At 38.4% G+C, this 24,457-nt stretch overlaps 1 protein-coding gene across 26 annotated transcripts in view; it reads right to left on the bottom strand.

Moving 5' to 3' along the window:
- INPP4A (inositol polyphosphate-4-phosphatase type I A) overlaps positions 1–24,457 on the bottom strand; it is a 128,813-nt gene that overhangs the window by 28,460 nt on the left and 75,896 nt on the right. For 11 of the 26 annotated variants that reach the window (XM_049834418.1, XM_049834423.1, XM_049834421.1 and 8 more), the window contains 15 exons: positions 23,994–24,212; positions 23,108–23,152; positions 21,501–21,619; positions 21,270–21,386; positions 20,138–20,217; positions 17,375–17,528; positions 16,309–16,399; positions 15,504–15,651; positions 11,772–11,902; positions 11,310–11,414; positions 10,382–10,490; positions 8,667–8,684; positions 5,881–6,064; positions 4,307–4,525; positions 2,883–3,156 (listed from right to left, as the gene is read on the bottom strand). In XM_049834418.1, coding sequence (XP_049690375.1) covers positions 2,883–3,156; positions 4,307–4,525; positions 5,881–6,064; positions 8,667–8,684; positions 10,382–10,490; positions 11,310–11,414; positions 11,772–11,902; positions 15,504–15,651; positions 16,309–16,399; positions 17,375–17,528; positions 20,138–20,217; positions 21,270–21,386; positions 21,501–21,619; positions 23,108–23,152; positions 23,994–24,099 — 1,900 coding nt within the window. In that variant the 5' untranslated portion in view covers positions 24,100–24,212. The remainder of the gene's footprint in view (positions 1–2,882; positions 3,157–4,306; positions 4,526–5,880; positions 6,065–8,666; positions 8,685–10,381; positions 10,491–11,309; positions 11,415–11,771; positions 11,903–15,503; positions 15,652–16,308; positions 16,400–17,374; positions 17,529–20,137; positions 20,218–21,269; positions 21,387–21,500; positions 21,620–23,107; positions 23,153–23,993; positions 24,213–24,457) is intronic. The other 15 variants (XM_049834439.1, XM_049834437.1, XM_049834441.1 and 12 more) reach the window with 10 other exon arrangements.

The raw sequence follows: 24,457 nt of genomic DNA, 5'->3' as shown, positions 1-24,457 counted from the left end.
AGTAAGTCTTGCATGAATGAAAAGTAGTTTATTAAGCTAACAGGATGTAAAATTCTGTTGTTTATATCCAGATTCACTAGTCAATGAATTATGAATTTGAAAATAACAACAGAAAATATCAAATTCAATTGTATGCATTAGGACAAACAGCTGAGCTAGACAATCTGAGATAAAAACCTCTCAGTAAATTAAAACTCATCATGTTCATTAAAGAAGCTATATGCCCCCATGCAATTTTAGTAATGAACACCTAAGCCTATAAAAAAAGTACGTTTAAAAATAATTTCTTAAGTCTCCCTTCTACTATTTCAGGCAGTATTTTCTTTCACAAACATTCATTTCTAGAGAGATCCTCTAAAGTTCTTCAACAGCATTCCACTGTCTCTCTCTTACAAATTCTGGAACTATCTTGGTTTGCTGGTTTTTACATTTGTTTTCAAAAAAAATTTCTGGCTGCTCTCTGCTCAGTGTCATTTATTCAAAACTCAGAATTGCTAAGAGAAAAAGTGTTAGTTCTTTGAATAGATGACAAGGAGAAACTTTAAAATGTTGTGAATCTGAACTTAGCTAAAGGATCTTCTTTGTCCCTAAATTACTCCCACGATCAGTTGTGGAAAGTGCCAGCGAAAGGGAAATAATAGAATCATAGAATGGTTTGGGTTGGAAGGGACATTTAAAGGTCATCTAGTCCAACGCTCCTGCAGTGAGCAGGGACATCTTCAACCAGATCAGGTTGCTCAGAGCCCTGTCCCATCTGGCCTTGAATGCTTCCAGGGATGGGGTATTTATCACCTCTCTGGGCAACCTGTTCCAGTATTTCACCACCCCCATTGTAAAAAATTTCTTCCTTGTATTGAGTCTGAATCTACCTTCTTTTAGTTTAAAACCATTTAACAGGCCAGGTTTGGTGTGGAGTCAAGGAAAGTAACTCAACAGGAAAATTCCCACTGATTTCAGTAAGACCAGTTTTTATAGTATTGAACCTGTTCCTCTGTCAAAAATACTGACCGTTAATTAGGAACTACATCTGATGAGAATGTGATCAAGTACTCAGCTTGCCCTTGCTTACAATAAACTTCCCAAGAGCAATTCAAATTGCTCATTAAGACCTATGAACAATGTTTGCACCAGATACCTAAGAAACAGGATTCCCTCTCCAGGACTTTTTACATTAAATTCACCCAACATGGGTTGACAGTCAGACTTCAGATCTAATCCTGACACTTAGGTACCAATGGGAAATGGCAGCAAGCCCCTTTGTTTTAAAGCTTGTGACACTTCTTGATTTAATGTTTCTGTACCAGGTTCTGTGGATTAAATGGAAAGATTTTTTCCTATTTTGGAGGAACAGCAGGGAAAGGTTACAGAAACTCTTGGCACAAACCAACCCATTGGTAGGTAAGTGCAGCTAATTCCACTTTTATATGGCATAGTGTCAAGATCCAGGGTACCTTTAAAAGACCGACTGAAAACAAAAGAAAATGATTGTTCTAAGATGCTTTCAGCATCAAATTGTCTTGGGAAAAGCTTCTGATATCACCCACCACAGGTTTTTTTCTATTTTTTTTAACAGTAAAAATCCACAACTTTTAAACATTGATATGAAGGTGCACTGAAGTTTACCAATAAAACTTTCATGTACATACATATAAAACTTCATGTAAACTAGCTAGCAAATAAAAACATTTAAAGGTATCAAACTGGTAGAAGAAATTTTGTCAAAGATTAATAGAGAACACATTCTGAAACAAGAACCAACTCTCCTATTCCTTTATAACACACAAAAATGTCAGTCTAGTCTAGAAAAACATGGTCATTTCAGATACTAAGCAAACCATATGTAACATATACAAAGCTACAAAAAAATATATTAACATTTATTTTAACTTCCATCTTGCTTTCTTTTTCTTAAGGTACTGCCTTCTACTGCAACATTAACAATGGGATGGACATGAAGTCACAGACACATGTAAGAGACAAAGGGCCATCAAACAATAAGACAGCACAGCAAAAAGGAAATGAAAATACAAATCAATCTTTCTAGAGCTTAGCTTGGCACACCTGCTCTATTAAGCGGCCAAATCATAGAGACCACACATACAGAATGTGAGAATAAGTCAAATAAGTACATATGTAAATGAAATAATTCTGAAATTTAATGCACAGCTGCAAAACTGTCAACTTAAACTGGTAAAAATATCTTTCATTCACATGCTCATGGCATTAAGCTGAATTCAATTCAGCACCCACTTTACCTCAAATTTTGATAGGATTATTCCACTGAGAGCTTGCACTGCCAGTTCCTACCTTCCAGCTACAAGAAGTCTAACTAATTGAGTGCCTCAGCACCACAGCTTTTGACAATTTGGGTTAAAATTTGCTTTAAACTCTAGTAGGTTCATCCAAGTTCAGCTCAGTCTAATGGTACTGCTTGGCTCCCCTCCTATGATTTGGCAGCCCATCTGGGACCATTAGTGTTGCAGTAGTGCTGCACTTCTCTCATGTTTTATTTATCTTTTATAAAGGTTCACTGTAATAAGCTTTGATTGCTGCAAAGAAGCCGAAGCCAACAGGAAAGCTACCAGAGGTGGTGTTTTACATATTCTAACCCAAACACCTGTTTTACCAGCTTAAAACACCTGGTGTGAAAACCAAATGCCACTGTCATCAAAGGATTTGGCAATGATTTCAGTGGGATCAGGATTTCAAACTAAGCAATGGGCTTAGCAGCTCCCAGTACACCACCAGCCCTTTCTGCCTGACATCAGTGCTTAACTTCACCACTGAACTAAAAACACATGGAAGGATGTAACGGAGGCTTAGGAACGATGCCAGCGCACAGCAAGAGAGCAGCAGCGAGAAGCAGCGTCTGGCATACGCACTTGTCTTTCTGAGAGAATGGCATGCACAGGATGGTGTGGATGAAGGTGGTGGTGAGGATGATGAAGGCGGTGAGGATGATGAGGTCTCATTTAAATCTTCTGGATTTATCCAGTAGGCACGAGTGTCCCGATTACCTTTCTTACTAGTACAACTGATGTCGCACTGGAAAACATCTTCGCAGCTGTCACTTTGCAAGCGCTCCTTCTGCAGAAGTTTGTCCACTCTCTGTATAATACACTCCAGACTTTTGTCAACATTCAACCAAACTTTCTCCTTAAAAGAAAACATTTCTTTCTCAATTTAAAAAGAAAAGAGACATTAGGTAACAAATCCCTTGGCAATATATTTTCTCCTGTGATTCCAGTCACAACTCCTCTGCAAAGTTTCCTCTGGGCTACCGCATTTACATTTTTGCACACACAAACTCTGGATATATAAATAACATATACCAGCATGTCAACAATATGTAGCAACATGACTTGTGTGGTAAATTGCAAAGCTATTTTCTAAGTAAATTTGCTGAACAATTTTAAGTGCCTCTTCCTGCACTATTATTCCAATTTGCAGTTGGCACTATTGTTTATTCCTGAAACTCATGTTTGACATAATAGTTGTATACAGTCACACATCTTTTTTCCTATATAACTCAGTGAGTAACAGATAAAATTACTATATTGTATTACTATCTAAATAACTGAATTGGCTTTATTCATATCTCATTACTGTGAGTTTGACTGTAAGGCAAAGTATGCCAAAATGATTAAAACTAGCAAGGATCCATTTCCAAAATGAATTGAATCTCATTTCTAGATTGATATTTCACAATATTAATAATGGTTTAATTAATCTTGACTATTTTTGAGATTTAGCTCACTTCTGTTTATATTACACAATGACAGAATTTACACAGCCCAATTCTCATTTCAGTTGGCAGTGTGGTAAGGAAAACCATTTGAATTCTTTGTGCAGACAGTTTTAAAATGCTGTTCGTAATCAAAACAGAGATGGACTGCAAGTTCCAAATATTTAGATGAGAATAAAAGCCAGGAAGGCTGAATTGTACAGCTAACACAAGCAAAACATGCTTTATCTTGGAGAAGTGCAAGAGCCCTTTGTAGTATGGTCAGTTTTTTTACTTTAAAAGGTATTTACTTTCCCTTGGAACCAACTTCAGAAAAGCCATGCACCTACTGTAATGATCTCTGCTGTTTAGGAGATCCAGAAATATTTATTAAGGCCTGTTTGTATCCCCATGCCAAGGAAGAACTGAGCAGAGAATGGAGGGAGCGTCTTTGCTAGTTGACCAATACCTCCAAAATAGTCATCCTATGTGTTTATGGTGAGCAGTTACAGAACTTATAAACAAAAGAACACAGCAAACAAAAACTAAGAAAATATTCATCACGCCACTTAGCAAACATACCCATTCCTCTTCATGCCAATCCACTTGCAGAGAAGATCGGCTATTTCTTCCTGTCCATCTGGCCACGAGTGTATCTTGATCATTCCTCAGCATCACTTGCTCCCCTTCTCCAGAAGTTGGAGATGCTTTTGAAGCTATATAGTCTGGCCTTGCAGCATTCAGTCCATGTATTGAATTTGCCAACAGCTTGCAGTCACAGACTGTGACAAGTTGCCGGGTCTAAAAAGCAATAAACCCCCCACATTTTAACACTTTTTCATTATTCTGTACACAATTTACACCATATTCTTTCTCAGAAAGAAAAAGAAGAACTAGTATTCTGTAAAGGAAGCTAACCATTGCGTAGGACTCTCTAAGGTGCCTTTAAAATCATTTAACAGAATGGTCTTAGAAAGCGATATAGGATACCAAAACACAAAAGGTACATTTCCAAAGTCTGTACTACCATATTAGCCTTGCAATTGTTGCAAACTTTACTAATTTTTGTGCAATTCACTTTTATTTGCACTGCACTTTCCATTTGATGAAAGCTTAAAACAATGTGCATATTTATACCTCACACAATAGCTGCCACACCAGAGAGACCATGCTTAACTTCCACCGTCCTGTCTGAAACGGTAACAAGACTTAAGAGGAGGGCTGACGATATAACCCATTAATCAATGCAACTTGTTCCCTGTCTTATTTAGTTATGTTGTATTAAAGGATTTCTGTAAGTTATGTAAATATGAAAAGTATCTGGCCTGAGTCTCCATTAAAACAAACAAACAAGCCCTTACTACGTTATATATACACATTGTCCAGCTGTAGAAAATCCCACAGATCAGTTATACACACTGTACTCGTTTACAGTGAATATTATAATACATAATACATTTACATGGGGTCACATTATTTTTTGCACTCTACATGTACATGCCCTCCACTGGGACAATTTACGGTAAGCTGATTGGCCATTACTGCCATTTACAACCTTCAGCTCTGCTTCAGGGACAGAAAAGGTCAGTAAAACTGCATTTGTTCTTCTGTCTCTGTAATCAAGATTGTGTTCAGCTGCAGGTCCAGTCTGGTTTCTGTTAGCACCCAAGCACATCAAGAAATAACTCATTTGCACCACTATAATTCAAACAAAGGCTGTGTCACCATTATTCCTTGTTTCCCCAGTGGAAAAATACAGAATTGTTTCATTAACTTTTGCCCAGTTGCTGCTGCTTGACAGATGACTCAGAGGAACATTAAAAAACCCCAGGTAGTTATGGAGAAAAGGGTAGAAAAGAAAGTGAAGAATGCACATTTCTGGAATATGATGAATGAAGAGAGGGAACCAGAGGACATTGCCCTCCACTGCAGTCTCAAGAGGAGGTGAAGGTAAGAGTGTGAAAAGTAGGAGACAATCTAAATAAAAAGCAGCAAATTTTAAAGGCTGGTCTGATTTTGCTTTTTCTTTAGGACTGTACATGTTACAATACACTACTGAACAAGGTAAAATAGATGTTTCAAGAAAACCTACTGGAGATAGAGACAGAGAAAAAAAATACATCGTGTTTCAGTGTGGAAATGTATTATTCTCCTACCTTGTCTGCTAGGATGGCAAGTGTTCTTTCAAGGCCATTAGCTGATCTATCCTTGGCAGCTCTTGAGAGCCTTTCTGCATAGTAACTGACTTGCGTTTTCAGGGTGTTGATTTGTGCAATAATTTCCTTTGCTCTAACAATGTCCTGTGGGATGTATATTATAGACTGGGAACTTGTTGAAGTGCTGAAAAAGAAAGACTGATTTTAGGGGGGAAATTGATCTAGAGGTACACACATTACAGTGGCATGCTGGGGAATTAATGGCAGACAACAAAAATTTACCTAAGCTAGCAATCAACAGTGAAAGGCCAGTGGGCAATTGCACAGCAGGAACATGATCCTAGAGCCTTCTCTGCCTTTACTGAAAGCATTTAGATGAAGATTTACTAATCCTTTATGCCAAGGGGTTGTGGGCAGAGCTTGTACACCAGAGGGACAGTTTTGCTGAGGAGAATGCGGGTGATAAGATTTTGCCATCTATCCACTATTTGCACAGACAGCTTGCCCCACTCTCCCTCTCCTTACAACACAGACACTTCACTAGGCCCTGGTTTGCAAATCTGTTTTATCACATAGATACTAGCACCATTAAAAGAAAATCTGCACTCCTTGTAACATAGAAATGCCACCCAGATCTGCAATGCAAACACTGTGGTTTTAACAAAAAATCCTTCTGCTAGTATACCATTTCCTCTGTTGCAGGTCTGATTCAAGTTACACCAGCAAAAGCAATCTTAAGATATATAAAAAATAATCTCCAGGCTAATCCAAGGACCCTGTCCTTGGCGTAGCTTCTGTTAGCACGCACTTACTGTGCTAAACTAGGGACATGATACAACTCTCCCTATTATAAACTCAGCTGTAACAATTTAAAGCAATAACAAATTTTGGCCTTTTCCAAATAGTAAGGGAAATAAACTAGACCAGTTAAGTATATCTTTATATTGCAATACTGCAGATCCACTAAGACTGCTTACTCGGCAGCGGAGGAGAATAGTTTACAACCTCTAAGTTTAGATGTCTACAGAAGTTGCTTATCCGGTCCAAGACAGATGCTTGGACTACCTCTGTAACTGCTGGAGAGAGAACAGCACTTCTAAAGGGTGATTTAATCCTACCTGAGAAGAGCCACTCACAAAAGCTGCCTTTTAGCTTAGGAAATTTAAGCTTTAAACTGAAGTTGTGTTCTTAGTTAACTATTTGGAACCAACCCACCACTACTCCATTTACCAGGCAATATGCTGGGGTTTTTTTCCTCCCAGTAAGAAAGCCATGCAAAGATCAGGCCTTTACATCAGCTCCAGCTGTGACAAGATGTGACTTGGCATCAAGCATGAGGTGACATCAGTTGTGTATTATCTTAATTTTATTCATTTTTTTCCAGTCATGAATGGTTTCAGCATAGTAACAGCACAGAGGAACCAACTATTTGCCCCAATCTCAGCACTGTTGATGGACACAGCTACACTGAGAAACTACACAGATGGGATTCTCTTTTCCATGCACAGTTACCTCAGGTCATGACCTCCGAGGAGTATGAATTCCTGTACTAACCTTAGACCAATACTGTTAATTTCTGCAGTGTGTCTGTGAGGTAAGACAGGAGGGTTGCATGGGGCACGCTTTAAAATCATTGCCACAAATGCCAATTCTAGTCCCTTAATTGATATTAAGGCAAGGGAGGAGCTTAATCCCAGTATCTGTCTGAGGTCCATTACAATAAAAGATGGGGGATTTGTTTTCAAAGGACATAATGCACAAGTGATTCTTGAAAGAGTTTCCTTATTTGTGTCCCTCTGGTTACCCACCTGAGTGGAGCAGAGAACAACCACTCCCCAGTACTGCTGCACCATATAGCAAATTAATTTCGGCTTTTAGGACTTTACCTGTACATGATTTGTGCTCTCTATTAACCGGTGATCTTAGCGACAATTCCTCTGAGCAATTTCTTTCCACGACAGTGTGGTTAACATGCATAAAGACATATTTGGAAGGAAAGGCCATGCAGCATATTGAGGTCTGATTTAGAATTATTACATTTTTAATCACAAACATTTGCTGGGATGATTGGGGGGAAAATTTATGGTGTAAAGTTCACATATATTTACCTTCCAACCTGCAATTGCTTTTTCAAATGAACAGCTCTTATTGTACTATATCAGCAAACTTTAACACATCCTTAAACTCTCAGTGAATTAGGGGTTCAACTTTTAATATGAATAATTTAGAGCAGAACTTCTGCGCTGTTGAACCATCAAGTATTATTTCCTTTTCATAGCACTGAACACCACAACATGAAGAAAAATATAAAAAAGGTAAGTAAAATGTTTAAATGAAGACATGGATTACAAAAATATAAACCATGCCCAATCTATCACCATAAAGATTTAAAAATACATAGAGTTATCTTAATTATCTTCCACCTCTGGCAGAAAGTTTCTCTCTCCAGGCAGTTTTCACTGGAAATAACAAGAGGAAAAAATATAAAATTCTTGCGTTCTGATCTTCAGCTTTCTAACTTCTTATGATCAGAGAGAGCCAGGAAACCAGCTGTTCATTACAAACAAACATTGCAGGTGAAATGAAATTCATTCACACACCATGTTCTACAAAGCAGCTACAATTACTTAGAGCACAATTAGGGATGCCATGATACACGACATTAAAAAGCCCTGCACACTTTAAAACATACCAGATCTTTGCCAAAGAAAAGAAAGAAAAGAAAAATAAAACAACCCAAAGAACAGAAACCCTCTCTACAGAACTCTCAGAAACAGAAAACTCACCAACACTCCTCATAACTGCTAAAAAAAACAAAAAACCAAAATAAAATTAGCAGATTGTTAGCAAATACTAAAAGCGGAAAACAAAACAAAGGATGTCTGTGGAAATAACTTATCTGAGTCATCTTTTCAACGAGGTGGGTACATAATGATTAAACTTGTAAGCAAAAAAACACAGATTGCCAGATGCCCATGTGTTGTTCTGGGGAAATGTTGTAGATGTACCAAGCACAGTTTTGTCAATGAAAGGAGAAAGAACTGAATGATATCTATGTAACAGTGAAACTGAGATGGATCTCAGGTCTACTATACCGGCTTTTATGATAACATAGAAGTACTTAAAAGGAAAGTTATTCTTCAAATGTTGAACCTGCAGTTTTCATGGACCCAGGCGGAACAATTCTGTAAAGCTTAGAGGAAAAGTACTGGATAGAAATTAAGCTCTCTAATCAGCTTAATTACTGGGTGAGGGGAAGAGTGTAAAAAAAAAATAAATAATAAAAAGACATGGGAACTTAGATATTGCACGAGTGAGGCCCACTTCAGTAGCTAAGCTGACAGAAGGAGGTTATTTCAGAAAGCAGTAGTGGTGTCAAAAGAACAGGAAGGATGAGCCTAGCATACCAGTATTGGCAGGTTTACAGCTTCCCCTAGTCCTATCCTAATGCACTCTGTAAGTCAGGAATAATTACACCAGGCATATTTTTTGCACCAATCTTTTTCTCAGTACACATCTGACTGATGTTCACAGGATGCTGCTATTCACTTCTCCACTGCCAAAATTAATTTTGCAGTTGGCAGAGCCTTGTTCCCACATCACTCCCTCCTCCCATCAGCTCGAAATCCTACAAATCCTCTCTTTGGAAGGGCATTATCAAGGTCTCCTCTTCCCTTGCTACAATGACTCCTTGTCCCGCTGCTCTCTTTGTTCCTTAAATTCTCCATACTGCAGCAAAAGTGATGCAGACCCAGACACCTTTATCTGTTCCTTGGGAGCTGGAGCAGGTGCCACGCAGGTCTCTCCCTTTAGCATATATGACCTCCCCAATTTCTGCCCCTGCCTCTACTACATATGATTGCACTTCCAGAGAGGTCACTAGACAGTTCCTGAAGACAGGACTGTGGAGGCCCAGTATCCTGCCCGTAGAGCAGAGCGAGGCCAGATTCAGAAGCCTAATCTGTGCACAAACCTTAAGGCAATGCAGAAAAGCCTCCAGCAATAGCCCCAGAACTAAACCCAAGTTTTCAACCAGGAATTTGCGTATCAGGCACAGCTGTTCTGTACTAAAGAGAGTTCAGCAACAAGACCTTGAAGGTATGAGAAGGGTGAAAGTCTCCTGAAAATAATGGGTTGAAAGTATGATGTAGTGCAGCTAAGGAGGCTCTAAAGACAGATTTTCTAATCCACAATTAGGCAGAACCCAAACCCAACATCTAAAATAGCTAAACTAAATGAACCAACAAGTATTCAGGAAAATGAAAGATTTCACTAAAAAGACTATTAGAAAGGGCCCATCAGTAAACAAACAAATATGGTAATATAAAAGGGAAACTGTTTTCCCTCTCCTTCTTCAGAAAAAACATGGAATAATCTTCACATTGTATAGTAGAACTATTGAATGAAGTGCAGCAAAAACATAGAATGGAGTGATTTTCCAAATCACTAAGCATGGACTAGGAGGAAAAGGCACAGTAACAGCTGACACATTTCTACTTACTGTTTCTTTGCCTCTTCAAATTTATGCAGCTTTTTCCGCAAGCCACCTGATTTAAAGCCTTGACAATGAGCTGCTGGTGCTCCTATGGTGACTATGTCGTAGTTCTGATCTGGAATGGACAGAAAGGACTTACAGATGAAAGCTTATCATCTCTAATGTGGACAAACAATCGTGGAAATTCAAAAACTACTCTGAAAGTAATTTTTGTAAAACTTTGTTCCAGTGTTTTGAAGGACAGGGAAAACTGAATTGTTTTATAGGCCCTGGAAATCCATCAAGTACTTTTGAGGTGAAAGAACCATACTTGAATGCAGGTCCTCTGTTTCTTAATCTAGAAGACTGTCAGTGAAAAAGAAGCCTTGAACATCGGTCTTTACACAAAACTTGCCATTACTGGAATCCCTCACGTGGATACATGGGACAACTGTGTGTCCATAGTTAGTGGGAATTACTGATAAAAGAATGGAAAACCTAGGTTATTCATGAAGAAGCAGGCTTGATGTGAACAAATTGGTGTGATTTTGCATAATTGTACATGATGGTTCCAGCAAAAAAGCGCACAAGCTTAACAACAAGCAACAGTCAGAATCTTTGCTATTTTGCTACAATTCAAATAACTGGAAGGGACATAGCAGCTTAACCCAATATATTCCCTAGTACAAAGGCTGACTTGTGTCACCTAGAGTACAGTCAACTCCAGAACTTAGTTTTGCCACCTGTAGAATAGTGATAATTATATTTACCCCTCTTCTTTTGCAAAGAGATTTGGAACTTGAGGATAGGAGGCGCTACAAAAATGCCAGGTAGCACTAGTACTGCAGAGAAGTAGTGTGTAGAAACTTGGCTATATAGAGGATATATGAGGATGGAAATCATAAAATGGAGAGAAAAGTAACAGAATAACGTGAAGAAAGAAAGAAACAAATACCTGATCCTCCATCATCCTGGACTCTCATTCTCTGTATATGTAAATTCGTAGGAACAAATTCCAATTTTTTATCAGCTTTCAAGCTACTGGCTTTAAATGAAGGACCTGAGAAATGCAGGAGAAAATTAAGTATAAAACCCCTCTGCTTATGCTAAAACATTCAAGGAGCTTTGTTCATCATTTGCTATGGGCTGAAAATAAAGCAGAGAAAAAGAAAAAAAATAAAAGATGTATCGTTCTGTTACTGTTCATAATTGTTCTCTACTTTCAAGGTAAAATAAGAGAATGAATAAGGCAGACAAATATTCCCAGATCATTAGCAAACTTGTAATAAATGTTAATAAGGAAATCTAATAATAGTATTTTTTAGTCAGTAAACTAAAACCCTCTGGGTTCCCAATTTCAGAGAAGTATTAACAATCACAGTTGAGAAATATCATGTTATTATGAAAAAGAAATCACCTTTATACTGGTGCAGGTCAGTTAGATTTTCCTGATAAGTTAAAATAATTGTTTGGTACTGAGTAACTATTTGTCGACGAAGGCTTTCCCAACAAGGAGACAGTTCTCCCAATTCTTCTAGTTCACAAACCCTGGGGGGTGGGGGTGGGGGGTGGAAGGAAAAAAGACAGGTGTTTAGGTCCATTGTCCACTTGACCAAGAACGAGTTTCACATTATATCAGCGTAGCACCATCCTCAGCTGACATTCTCAATTCACTCTGGCCTAAGTTACTCATCAGACTGGGAATGCTTCCAAACCTATGTCCCAAAGCTCAGCTGTTGAGCTCTGCTCCAAGGTGCATAGGTTCCTCACAGGCAGAATGCACTCTGTTCCTCTTAGGAGACTCAGGTGCCGGTCAAAACCAAAGCCTCCCACCTTTCTGCAGGAGCTCTCAAACTATATGGTGATCTGCACATGATGGGCACTGTCATCATGCCAGGTGACTTGGGATGATGAAGACCTTTTTAGGCCACTCAAATTAAATCAGAACTGTGACAGAGGTTAGGTGGAAGATTTAGCACCTAACTGACATTAGGTACAGGAAGTATCTGCGCTGGCCAGGTATCTACACAACAGTTTTCAAGGCCAGGCAGGGAAGGCCTAAGAAGCGTAAGCAGTAAAAAGGGTTTGTAGAGACAAAAGATGAGCCAACAAAACCTTCATCTGAGATTCAGGATTTTACGCACTTAAGTTTCACTGTAGGTGGAATAAAGGACAATTGGACACCCCCAGATATGAACAGGAAAAACTCTGGCATTCTTATTGCCCCCTGACTGCTAGGTTTTCAGTCACACATGGCAATCCTGTGTTACATACTGTTCCTCAACAGCGCTGCTGAGAAAATATTCAATGTGTTTCATGTCATGCTTGTATTACTGTCTTCTTGAATTAAGATATTATTTGGAATAAAGGTAGAAGGAGAAAAGTAAACAAGTCAACACCAGACACAATTCAACAGCACATTACCCCAGAAAAGGTAGAACAATCAGCTGTCAAAAGGATCCATCAGTTCTTTTTGCAGTTCTCTCAATATCCCTAATCCATAGTTTTAATCAATTGTCTTTATATAATTTAAGACAGCATTTAACAGAACAATTTCTACTCCACAGTATTTAGGATATTATCAAAAGGAAGCAAATTTTCAAGAAAAACATCAGATTGATTTGCCAATAGGCAACAGTTTAAACTATATTTATCAGTGACTTTGAAAACTACACTTCCAGCTTCACCTTGTAAACTGCTTCTGCATAAGATGCTATTATGACTACCTTGTCAAACTCCCTGCTCAAAACTAGCCATGCATCTGAGCCCACGTCTTCCTGATGTAAATTCACAGCTTAGCACTTCAAGTTTACGTTTTTGTCCCATAGGGCTAAGACAGCTGGGGATGTGCACACCATAAATAATTAGGTAGTCAAAATATCCCCCCCCAGTTAGATGTTTCCTTTCAAAGAGCTCTGGCCCTGAATAGCTTTATGTAAGAGAAAGCAGTTGTGATTATCCAAGGACGTTTTAAAAGTCACCAGGATGTTAAGACAGAAGCAGCTGTGCTTGTGTAGCTGTCCAGCATTCCTCTGGGCTGCAGCACAGAGAATGGAGAAAAAAAATGAGCTTGGCCAAATCTGAGAGATCCTATGAATACAAAGTGTGATCATGCCTATCATTGAGGGTCACCTCAACTGAACAGAGAGAACCGAGTTTCTCTTGCTAATTACACAAAAGTCGTATTTACCTTTGAGCCACACAATTCAGAGCATACAAAGTTGGATTAGCAATCACCTGGGCTGCTATTAACCCCTAACAGCATACAATATGTATCCATCGATCTATATATGATTTTAGCAAGAGCCTCTGAACAGTCACATTTCATGGCTACCACCTGAAGAAACTTCACTGTGCACAGTCTTACAGAAAGCCACATCTTTTTTCCCCATTCACCCTAAATGCTCCTCTTATTACCTTCAAGTCCTTAAACTACATCCATCACAGATGGCACCTTATGGGTAAGCTTGCCAACTCTTTACATTATTATGGCTGTACCTCATAATGAATTGGTGCTTTTAAATGTACTGTGAGGAAAGCTGCAGAGAAACAAAGATATAAAATAAACAATGAATAACCCATGTCTAAATGAGTAATGGCATATCCCAAGCCCCCTCCATCAAGGTTGTAGCAGGACAGCTAGGCAAGATACAACATTCACTCTCTAGAATCTAAGATCTGACTACTCTTACTAAGTCCACGTCACTAAAATCCAAAACTCAACAGCAGGAAAAAAACCCAAACCAACCAACAACCCCCAAAACCCAACCAATGTGACCCATGTGGACTTCGGAAACTCAGTCACATCATGCATTAGTTTTTCCATACATTACAAAAAGTCACTGACATCTTCCAGTGTGAATTTATCATTTCTGCAAAATATGAAAATACTTGAAAGCACCGTAGACTACTTCTGCCTGCTCATATGGATTAACACATGATTTTCTTTCACAATATCCCAACGGAATTGAAATGTATTAATATAGGATAATGAGAGCACTAGACAGTTTTACTTTTAATTAAGGTCAGGCTTACTTAGGTCTCTAGGAGTGAGTTCAAACACAGCCAAAATAAAAACCCAATACTCAAAAATACAGCTAAAATTCTTTTACCATCCCCATCTTGCTTTTATAAAGAATACACAAACCACTATGCAAACCACAGCCTACAAATGTAGGGAAGTAAAACTCATAAATGAGTATGTTGCCTGGAAGAAAGTTAACTGCTTCAAAAAGAAGCAAATTCAGAATAAACCCACAAAATGCAAGAGATTTCCTTCTCCCTCCCACCTCCTAAAATGAGAAAAAGTCATTACTGTCCTACAATGTCTTATTTTACTTGCTTTTATTCTGTTTTTTTTCCATTCAGAACTACTCTTCTGACTCTCAAAGCCATCTCTTAACTCACTGAGTGAAGCCAGTGCTCCTGTCATCTATCTTTGCTTTGCTTTCATAGCACAGAAGTCAACTGACTTTCTCAAAGTTCACTTTAAAAGTGATTCAGATTTTTCTTTTCTGTCTGCTACCCTAATTACTCATTCCACTCATCTGGTTTCTATGTTGTCTCTGTTCCTTTCTCAAAGTTCTCAGCAGCTGGAGTTATTACTCTTTCATTTATGCTGTCTCATCTATCCAGACTTCCCCCCACCTATGAAACATTGAGATATGTTTTATTTTTAATTCAACTTCATTTGTGTCTTTATATTAAAATAAACCATGTTTAAAAAAAAGTGTAATGAAGTATATAGATGATGATATATATAAAAAGATAATGTATTCTAATGTGCTGGTCCTAATACAGTCACACAACTACAGAATAATATATTCTGTGGCCTTATCAATACTTTTGTGAGAGGAACAGATAACCCCTAAGTGCAGCTAACTGCAGTCTGATCCTAAGTGTTCACTATGCCAACAATTCTCTCCCATCAGTACCTCTGTATGTTCACATTACCATATGCTGAAGGCCAAACACTATACTCTGACATGAAATTCTTATGCACTGTAACTGTACAGTCAGAAACTTGCTTCTTTTACTATTTTTTTCTTCAGTGCCTCTGTGCATTAACACATATATATTCCTTGGTAACTAAGTAACAGCCATATCACTGCTGTATTACTACTGCACATGTAAACCGGCATGAACCCACCTTGCTGCATCTTCTTCTAGAAGAAGCTTCACAAATTGCCTGGGGATGTGCAGCGACAGGATGCTCTCAGCCATCTGCTCCAAGATTCTCAAATGATTTCCATCAGTGGTTGGGAAGCGATACATTCGGCAAATGGCACCACCAAACACTAAAGAATTAAAATCTTGTTATTTAAGCATAGGGTTTGAGTTAAAAGCATACAAAGGCTCTCCTTTTTAAAGTAAATGGCTTTGATTGACTAACGTGCTGTAACACACTGCTGTAAAGTTCTGGTTTAACCAGGCATCAGTCTAGCTTTTCCAAGCATGGTTGTTCTGCAAGGACCATTCTTCCAGTGTTTGCAGGAAAAGCCTCCAAATGATTTAAAACACTGGTAAGGAAATGAAATATATATTCAACTTCTGAAATATTTTTTTTTAATGTACTGTGCATTTTCCTCTCATACAATCATTTGCTGGAAAACTAACCTTTCTTCAAGAATTTTTTTTAAAACCAACCGCTTTCCTCTGTCTCTCCCCTCACCCCCCTGAAGATTGCTTAGGAATAGACTAGCAAATTGCATGGAAAATTTTATACTACAGTGAACTTTTTGACAAAAATTTGCTTCTGCTGTTTTTACTATACAAAATAGTGCAAATGATAAAATAATTTATTCTTGTATGACCCTCAAAGGGCTGCTCAATCAGCAGCCTGTTCCTATTCAAATGAAACATCTGCTTAAATGCCCTGGGGCCACAGGCAGACAGCATGAGATTAGCTTTTATTGATACCTAAAGCTTACTTGTTACAGCCTACAGCAGCTTACCAGATTTCAGTAGTGCATCTTTCCGTAATGAAGCATATTTGGATCTGATTCCTAAAGATTCTGTTAAACTTTCATCAACTGGCAACACAGTCTAAACAAAAACAAAACCCACAAATAGTAAAGAATAAAACCTCAGTGCCAGGGCAATATGCAGTGATGACCCTATTACACAGACTTGAAAGGAATACTCAGCACATCATTAAATATTTGAAATATGTTTATTGTGGACAAAAAATACTGCAGGCTGAAATAATAAATCCACGTAAAACCTCCAATCTAAGCACTCTTATTTACTTCTACTACACAATACAAAATGCAGTAAAAATTGTCATCCAACCCTTCAACTACTCTATGTTAGCACAACTCCAGAGTCCTTAAAGGTATTGCATCAATATGGGGCAGCTACAGGTGTGGCTGGATACAAAGTGATACTAATCCACACTGTGACTGTGATACACAGATACCAGTGCAATTATCACCAGGATATTCAGAACACAAGGTTTACAGAATTAAACATATCTCTAGGCTGAGAAAGCACTATAAATATCTGCTCTTAGACAAATATTTGGGGATCAGAAAAAAAAATAATAATCCAGTGTTCAAGTAACCCATTCAGTTTTATTAAAATCTTCCAAGTTGCCTGTGAAAATTCTGAAAATTCCCTGAGCATCCCCCTTACAGCTTTGCTTAATGCCACCTTTCAAATCTCAATGTGAACTGGAAAACCACATCTTTGTGAAACTGGTTATCAATGCACCAAGTGCACCAACGTACAGTACCACAAGCCTATTCTGATGAAGGGCATGAACACTTGAAGCTAAAGCTTAATCACTGTAAACTAAAATTTTCCCCACAACTTTTAACCCCAAACATGAGCACCAGGAGCTCTGCAAAATAGAAAACTGCTTCATCATCATTAGGCTGCTCTTTACAGTATTTTGAAATTGTAAAGCACTACTAAATATCTAGATGGACAGGAAAGTTGACAGCAGATGTCAACCTAGCTCATTTCAATGCTGGCAATAAAACTGCATTTTTCTGAATTTGACAGAATGCTCATACTCACCCTTCCATTAATTGTATCAGGTGACCTTGTCACTGGAGGCCTTTGGTCAGTTTTTTCCTCCATTTGCCATCCAATAACTGTAATGTTACCTACACGGTCACTTTCAGCCGACCTGCAACAAACACTCTGCGTTGAGATTTTTTTGGAGGTGGACCTGTTTATCAACAAGGGAACACTTATAAAAGGCTATTAATCTTCAAACTTAATGAACACTTAAAATAGGAAGCTTTTCAACTTCATTTTACGTATTTTTATAATGCATTATTCCAACAGGAAAATGCTCTCATCATTCTGCAGGGATGCTGTACAGACCTCCTAACTCAAGACAAACTAAAACCATGCATGTGTTTCAATACTTCTGTAAAGCCAGAAAGAGTTCAGATTTTACAATTAGCCTGTTGTAGGCAAAAGCAGCTTAAATTGTGAACATTAACATGGAGCAGATAATTGGATGTACATGCACACGTGTGTGTGTGTGTGCCTGTGCATGTGAATGTCTGAAACGGAACTTTCAAACTCTTTATCAGAAGCCTGCTACCTGCTGGCTGCAACTGGTACAGTTGCAACCGGTAAATTTTGATAATACGTGGACTAAACAGAAGTAGCACATCCCAAATCTTCCACTTAATAAAGAAGTCAGTCAAGGCCACCAGTTAGGAGGCTGATCACATCTTGTGCTTCTGCAGATAGACTATTTAGATTAGGAAAACTGTGGGCCTGACATTCCAGAAAGAAAAGCTGATGCTAAAAAGAAGGATCCTGAAAAGAAGTGGTCTAGGGAAGAAGAAGGTGAAGATTCTCAATGGAGGAAAGATCCTCGAGGTGGAGGAAGATCCTGGAGATCAGGGAGTTGTGTGGAAACAAATGCCAGGGACCGCCAGGGACCCAGCCAGTAACCGCTGAGACAGGTCACCAACAGCTGGGCAGCTGCACAGCACAAACTGATACCACTTTCTGTCCCACCTTCCCAGACCAGCAGCCACCTCCCTGCTGGGGAGAGAGGCTGACACTGTGTGAACACATGACTGAGAGGGGGAAGTGAGGGACTGAGTCAGAGAATCAAGTGGCGTAAAAGCTCTAATCTTGCTGGGTTTTAAATACACAACAGTAATCCACCATGGCTGTCATTTATTCTGTCTCACCCATGACACAGTAATTCCGGCAGAGACTTTATGTTAGTATTTTAAGACAGATTCTAAATGGTATTTTAAGATTGTTGTTTACATGTAAAAAATGCTTGGACAACTAAGACAAAAAAGGCTACAGAACAAACAATACTGTGGAGGCAAAAGAAATAAGCACACAAGATGACTACAAGAAAAGGTTTAAGTATTCAAATCATGCAGCTTGTTTACAGACACCGCTCAGCATCCAGCTTATACATCCGAGGGGTAATGTGACAATGAGAAGACATGCATGTATTCACACACTTTCATAATCAGAATATACTTGGTATCAACACAAGAGAGTTTAATAACGTCCATTTTCAACTTAGTCATGAAAGAATAAACCTAACAGAATAACCATGTCTAACAGACAACCATGAAACTCCTGCTGCCACACTCCTGCCCTTTTTCATCTCCCTCAAAGCACCCTCATCTTCACAGTCTGATAAATTAGACTATTTTACCCACCATCAACGTCATACTTCTGGTGCCTTTTCTGACTCATTTCGCTCATCTGCTTGTCCCTGTTAAATCATGTCAATTTTTTCTTTACAACACATTGTGGAAAAGCCAAAAACCTTACCCGTCTCTTCTCTTAGCATGACAAGCTTTGCCCATGTTTTATTAGTTGTGTCTGGGCTAAGAAATTTCTGCAAGTTTATCACAGTCACTGTTTCTAGTGCTGATTATGCGGATACTACCAACATCACCTTCCTCAGTCTCTCTGATTATGCTTCCCCCCTTCAAGTGACTTCCCCTTGCCTTCTCTGACAGGGATGCCTGTCCTACTTTCAACACAATACTACTACAGTGTGCATTTACACATCAGAGCTCTCCTTCCTTAATCTCACTTTGCTTTCTTCATTCTTCCTCAACCCACTACTTAACTCCATCCCACGCTGGCTTTCAAGAGTGTGGTTTGATTCCTATGATTAGAACTACTACCTTAAGGATTGGTATTAGACTCACACCCTCTTTCATTCCCTCCTGGATCATGTTCCTTCCACAAAAGTTCCCAATATGAATTAAACTAGAAAATTACAACAATCAATGTCGCTGTAATGCGACTCCTCCTATTCCTCGTGCATTATATTGATAAATACACTATTTAGCAACAAATACACAATTTAGCAACAGGTAGGTGTTGAAACAGTAAATAGGGCCTAGATTTATCTAAATCAAGGTATTCCAAACAGGTAAGATAACCCCTTGTTTCAGTGGGTTTCATTCTCCCCATCACAGCCTCTTTATACATCAGCATGGTTAAAAATACTTTATTTTGCCACTCTCCACAGACACATACACTGAGGAGATAGGTTGAAATGCACAAAAATGGAATTGGTCTTGACAATACTTTCCTGACTTGTAGAACTAGAACCAATGTGTAATATTATTCACCGTGTTGGAAAGGTCTTGTTCACATGTTTTAATTACCATGCAACATAAAATAGTTTTTCCTTAATAGAGGCCTGGAACTAAAAAACCAACCAACCAACCAAAAGGTTTTCATCACATTTCACAGACAGTTTTCATCGCATCTTAAGCATGCTTTCAAGAATTAAGCATTAATTCCTAAATGGAGGAGAATATTACAAACCTTAGTGTTAAGTGCAACCTGTGATTCTTCTCCTGAAGAAGTTCTTTTACAGTGAACATCCCAGAACCCAACAAATACATCTGAAAGAATACGAGTACCAGAATTGTAATTATTTACTTTTACAACGAACAAAGGCTTTGTCCACAGCACTAAAGCCCAAAATACAATTACTATGCACAAAAGTCTGAGAAGAAAAATATAATTATATATGCCCATACGTAACTAATTAAAATGCTTTAAAATTTAATAAATCTGGTAATTTATCAAAAATCCTTTTCCTGCTGCAGGACAATAAGCATTTTCCTTTCTCTAGGATTTGAGTGGAGGCACCTCAAGATATACAGGCTTAGGCCCAGCAATACAGGAACACTGAAAGCAATGACTGAACAGGGCTCAGACTAAGTCAACAGTTCATAGTCCCTCCCTGACCCAAACTTGGCTCGTCCTGACAAACTTACCTCCTCTGGAGGCATTCCTTTTCCCCCAGAGCCTCCCCATGAAGCACTGTATGGAGATGGACAGCTCTGCTGCCCCCGAGGAAGCCATGGAAAAGCGACATGTGGGGCCTGAAACCATATTTTGGGCAACAGTCTGAGAATAAATGGCCTGAGCTGCCCACAGATCCAACTAGTTACATGGGAGGGCTGGCACTTGAACTTTTCCAGTAAGGGAACAAATGCTACCCCTGAACAAAATCACTAAGGTATCAGGGCAGGGTAATTTCTGGGATTTAGCAGTCCTGTCCAAAAGGACTGTTTCATTATGGGCCCAACAGACCCAATATTTTGGCACAGGTTAGAGGCCTCAGTTAGGGGTGTTGAATCCTATTCATTGTCTAGTTCAGTAAAGAGGTCCACAATGTAAGAGAACAAGTGACAGAACCTCTTAATTTAAATCAGTGGTTCCCAAACTTGCTGCAGACAAGCTTTATTTGCGAAAACTGGCAATGCTCCTCACTCTGCCAAGTCCATCTCATGGCATTTGCCCTCCTTCCCTTACCCATCTTGCTTTCTCTAGGATCAATGCCGCTACCCTTTTGCTTTCTTCCACAGAAGTTACTAGTTTTATCTCCTTGCCTCTCATTTCCTTGCTCCACACTGACTGGACAGGCAACAGAATAAAGAAAACTTACTGTTCCCTGAGATCTATCTTTGACGTCATACACAGAGAGTTTGATTTGTGTCATTTGATTGATAAGAGAGTCTTGGAAAAAGGCAATGCTGCTTAGAAAGATAGGATTACTTGTTCCCTGTAATCACAAACAAAAAGGGAAAAATTAATGCAAGTTGGTATTTGTTAGGAAGAAATGCTTCCTGTGTTAGCTTCAATTTTATATCTAATCCAGGAGTACCTCACCACTTACCTCAATAATCTCTGTCTGTGCATGCTTCGTCCAGAATGCCTGAGGTGGTGTAGTTACACTCACTGCTACAAAACTATTTGGTTTTCGATCTAGCGATGGAGTTAGCAGCTCACTGCAAGCTTTAGGTATGCAATAGATAAATAAATTTAGATTCAGGATCTTTTTTATGTTGCTGTAAGACTCTACATTTTTACAAAAGCATATTATATACCCACAGAAAGCAAGCCATGAAGGGCCGAATGTTCATTCTATCGCCACACTATAGAGGCAGACATCACTCCCCTTTGTGCATGCAAACAGTAAACATGCAACCAGATCAGTTTGGATCCAAGCTGTAGAGCTGTAATTTAAACATGTTCTCTTTTAACACCTGCCTATCCACCCCCCTAGCACAGCTCATTAAAAGAGCATACATGCATAGGTTTTCCTCTGGGAATCTCATGAGCGTGGCTGCATTTGATTTGAAGTCACGCTCCATTAAGCCCATTACCAAATGGCATTTTGCCATGGAGAACCAATAGAAGTGCTTGAATGTTGATCAAGCAGCACTACTATGAGGAGAACTAGCTTGTAATTGTAAAAGGACAGTAGTTTATTTCCTCTAAAATGTTACTGTGAGTTTAACTGCTGGGAAGGGACTATGGTGAGTAGGAAACAACTATAAAAAATTTCAGTGAATGACTCTACACATTTACACTAAACTTCAGAGCCAAATTCTATTTAGCTAGATACAGATAACTACAGTGTGCTCCACCTCTGCTTCAGCTAGATGCAGAAAGTTAATTCTGAAATTCACCTGGGCAAGCAAAATGTTCAAATGTACACTAAACAGCTTTGCAGTTCTAGATATTTTTAATTTATCTGAAAACATATAAAGTAACTTATTCAGCTCTAAGGAGTGTTTAAGATCATTATTCATAACAAAATTACATACATCTGAGAAAATTTTCTAATTTTTCATTTTAAACATACTGTTAAAGAACATAACCTTCCAAACATTAGTCCACTATTAAGCCAAGAAAACCATGCTGCAGTTAAAACTGTGAACTGAATTTTCATTAAGAAAATATTTTTCACTTATTCTTCAAGTGAGGTCACAGGCTTCTTGTCCAAATTTAACTATCCCAGAAATTAGGTCGCCTCCATTTCACATTATCACTTGACAGCAAAGATCACAGGAAAGAAGGTATGTGTAATAGCTGGTAACTCTTAGAAAATATTCTGTCCTAAAATGGTGTTTTCAGCAAATCTTCAGTTTGTTTGAAGACCTGAACTGCTGATATAGTGAGACTGAAGACAGTTTCACTGTATCTTCACATAAACAAAATAAACATTTAAAAATAACATTCACATAATAAACATTTAAAATTTTACAGGACAGATGTTTTAATTACAGACTTTTAAAAACATCACAAAATCAAACTACTGGCTGCTTATCAAAAGATACTGTACAGGCAGCAAGAAAACTGTACCACATCTCTGTAAAAATCAAAGCAAAGTTTCAATCCTTACGATATGAAAGGCACTTCAAAATCAACAATTAAAAAACCGCACACAAACTCAGTAGCATTTATCATCAAAATTAGCATGAAAATCACTAAGCCTACCTAAGCTAAACTCTAAAATCGGCTCATCTGGATCCTGAATGTTTCCTGTAAATCAGAAGAATTAACACAAGATTAGCCAAACATTGCTGTCATGTGAAACCCTTCCTGAAGTTGCAGTCATACAGAGAAAGAAATTAAATTTACAGAAAAAAATTAGTATATTTAATTCAATAAGCCATGACTGGTATTTAAAATATTTATTAGCTAATCTTTGGTACCTAAAAATTATTTGAAAAACCTAAGATGATCTCATTTTATAAAACATGTTAAAATATGTAAAACTATGCAAGGTTATATGGAATATGGGAATATAAAATGTGCAATCTCAGTAGAAAACAACAGGATTAAAGCCGCTTAGTGTCTGAGCCACTATGAACTCCAAATTATTAAACTGGATGCATCTCATCTATGATCAGTAAATAGGGAGAAGTTTGAAAGTACCTGTCTCTCTCGCTAATCAAAGAAAGCCTCTGGGGGTTACATTCCTAATTTACTCACCATAAAAGATGAGGGAGATAATTCTCAGCTCCCGAAACTCTCTTGAAAATTTTATACAATGTCAAACAAGGAGGTTGCCAAGATTCTTTCTAGACCTTGACATTCTTTTGTTTTTTTTCCTCCCCTTGCTGCTTATTTTTGAATGATAAATAGAACTGTACAACATCTAGTTTCTTTTTTTTCTTCCCTCTCCAATTTTAATTTTTTGTCTATTTTAAAAATGGTAAGTTTAAGATTTTTTAATTTTTTAGTATAATTCTTTTATCTCATTCCCTCCAGATAACTAGACACATGTAAATCTTCTAGCAATTAAAAGAAAAAAACAACATTAGTACGAGGTAGATTCTGAAAGGACCAACAGAGCAATAGTTGACATGAAGGTACTTACCTGCTAGAGAAAGGCCTAGCATGTCAGAGGTGACATCAATGGTGGAGGCCCGTTGCACAGTGCGGGATTTTGCACCATGGCGGGGACTGTGTTCTCTTGCTGTCATTTTGTCATGAAGAACCCTTCTTTTCTTGCTGCTTGGCTTTACTGATGTTTGTCTTACAGAGTAGCAGAGTGCAGCAGGTTGTCTCCAATTGCTATTCCTCTAACACTACCACGCTAAGCAAGAAAGAGAGCAAAAACATACACCAAAATTTTAAGCCACTGTCAGCTACTGTTCTTTTTAACAGCAGTAAACCTACTGCCATAAAATTGCCTCAGGTAATTAAAATAAAATGCTCAAGTTAGATCCAATGCACAGTAACTCAATTTGCATGAACCGTACATCTGTAGCATTTTACTGCAAATTGTTGAAGACTGTAGCACATGCAAGAAAGGCTCTTCTGTCAGAGAATGGGGGTTGA

Source organism: Accipiter gentilis, chromosome 31, assembly GCF_929443795.1.
Source record: "Accipiter gentilis chromosome 31, bAccGen1.1, whole genome shotgun sequence".
NCBI lineage: Eukaryota > Metazoa > Chordata > Aves > Accipitriformes > Accipitridae > Astur > Astur gentilis.
Note: the sequence above shows the minus strand (reverse complement) of the source record. Positions and strands in the feature narration are given on the sequence as shown.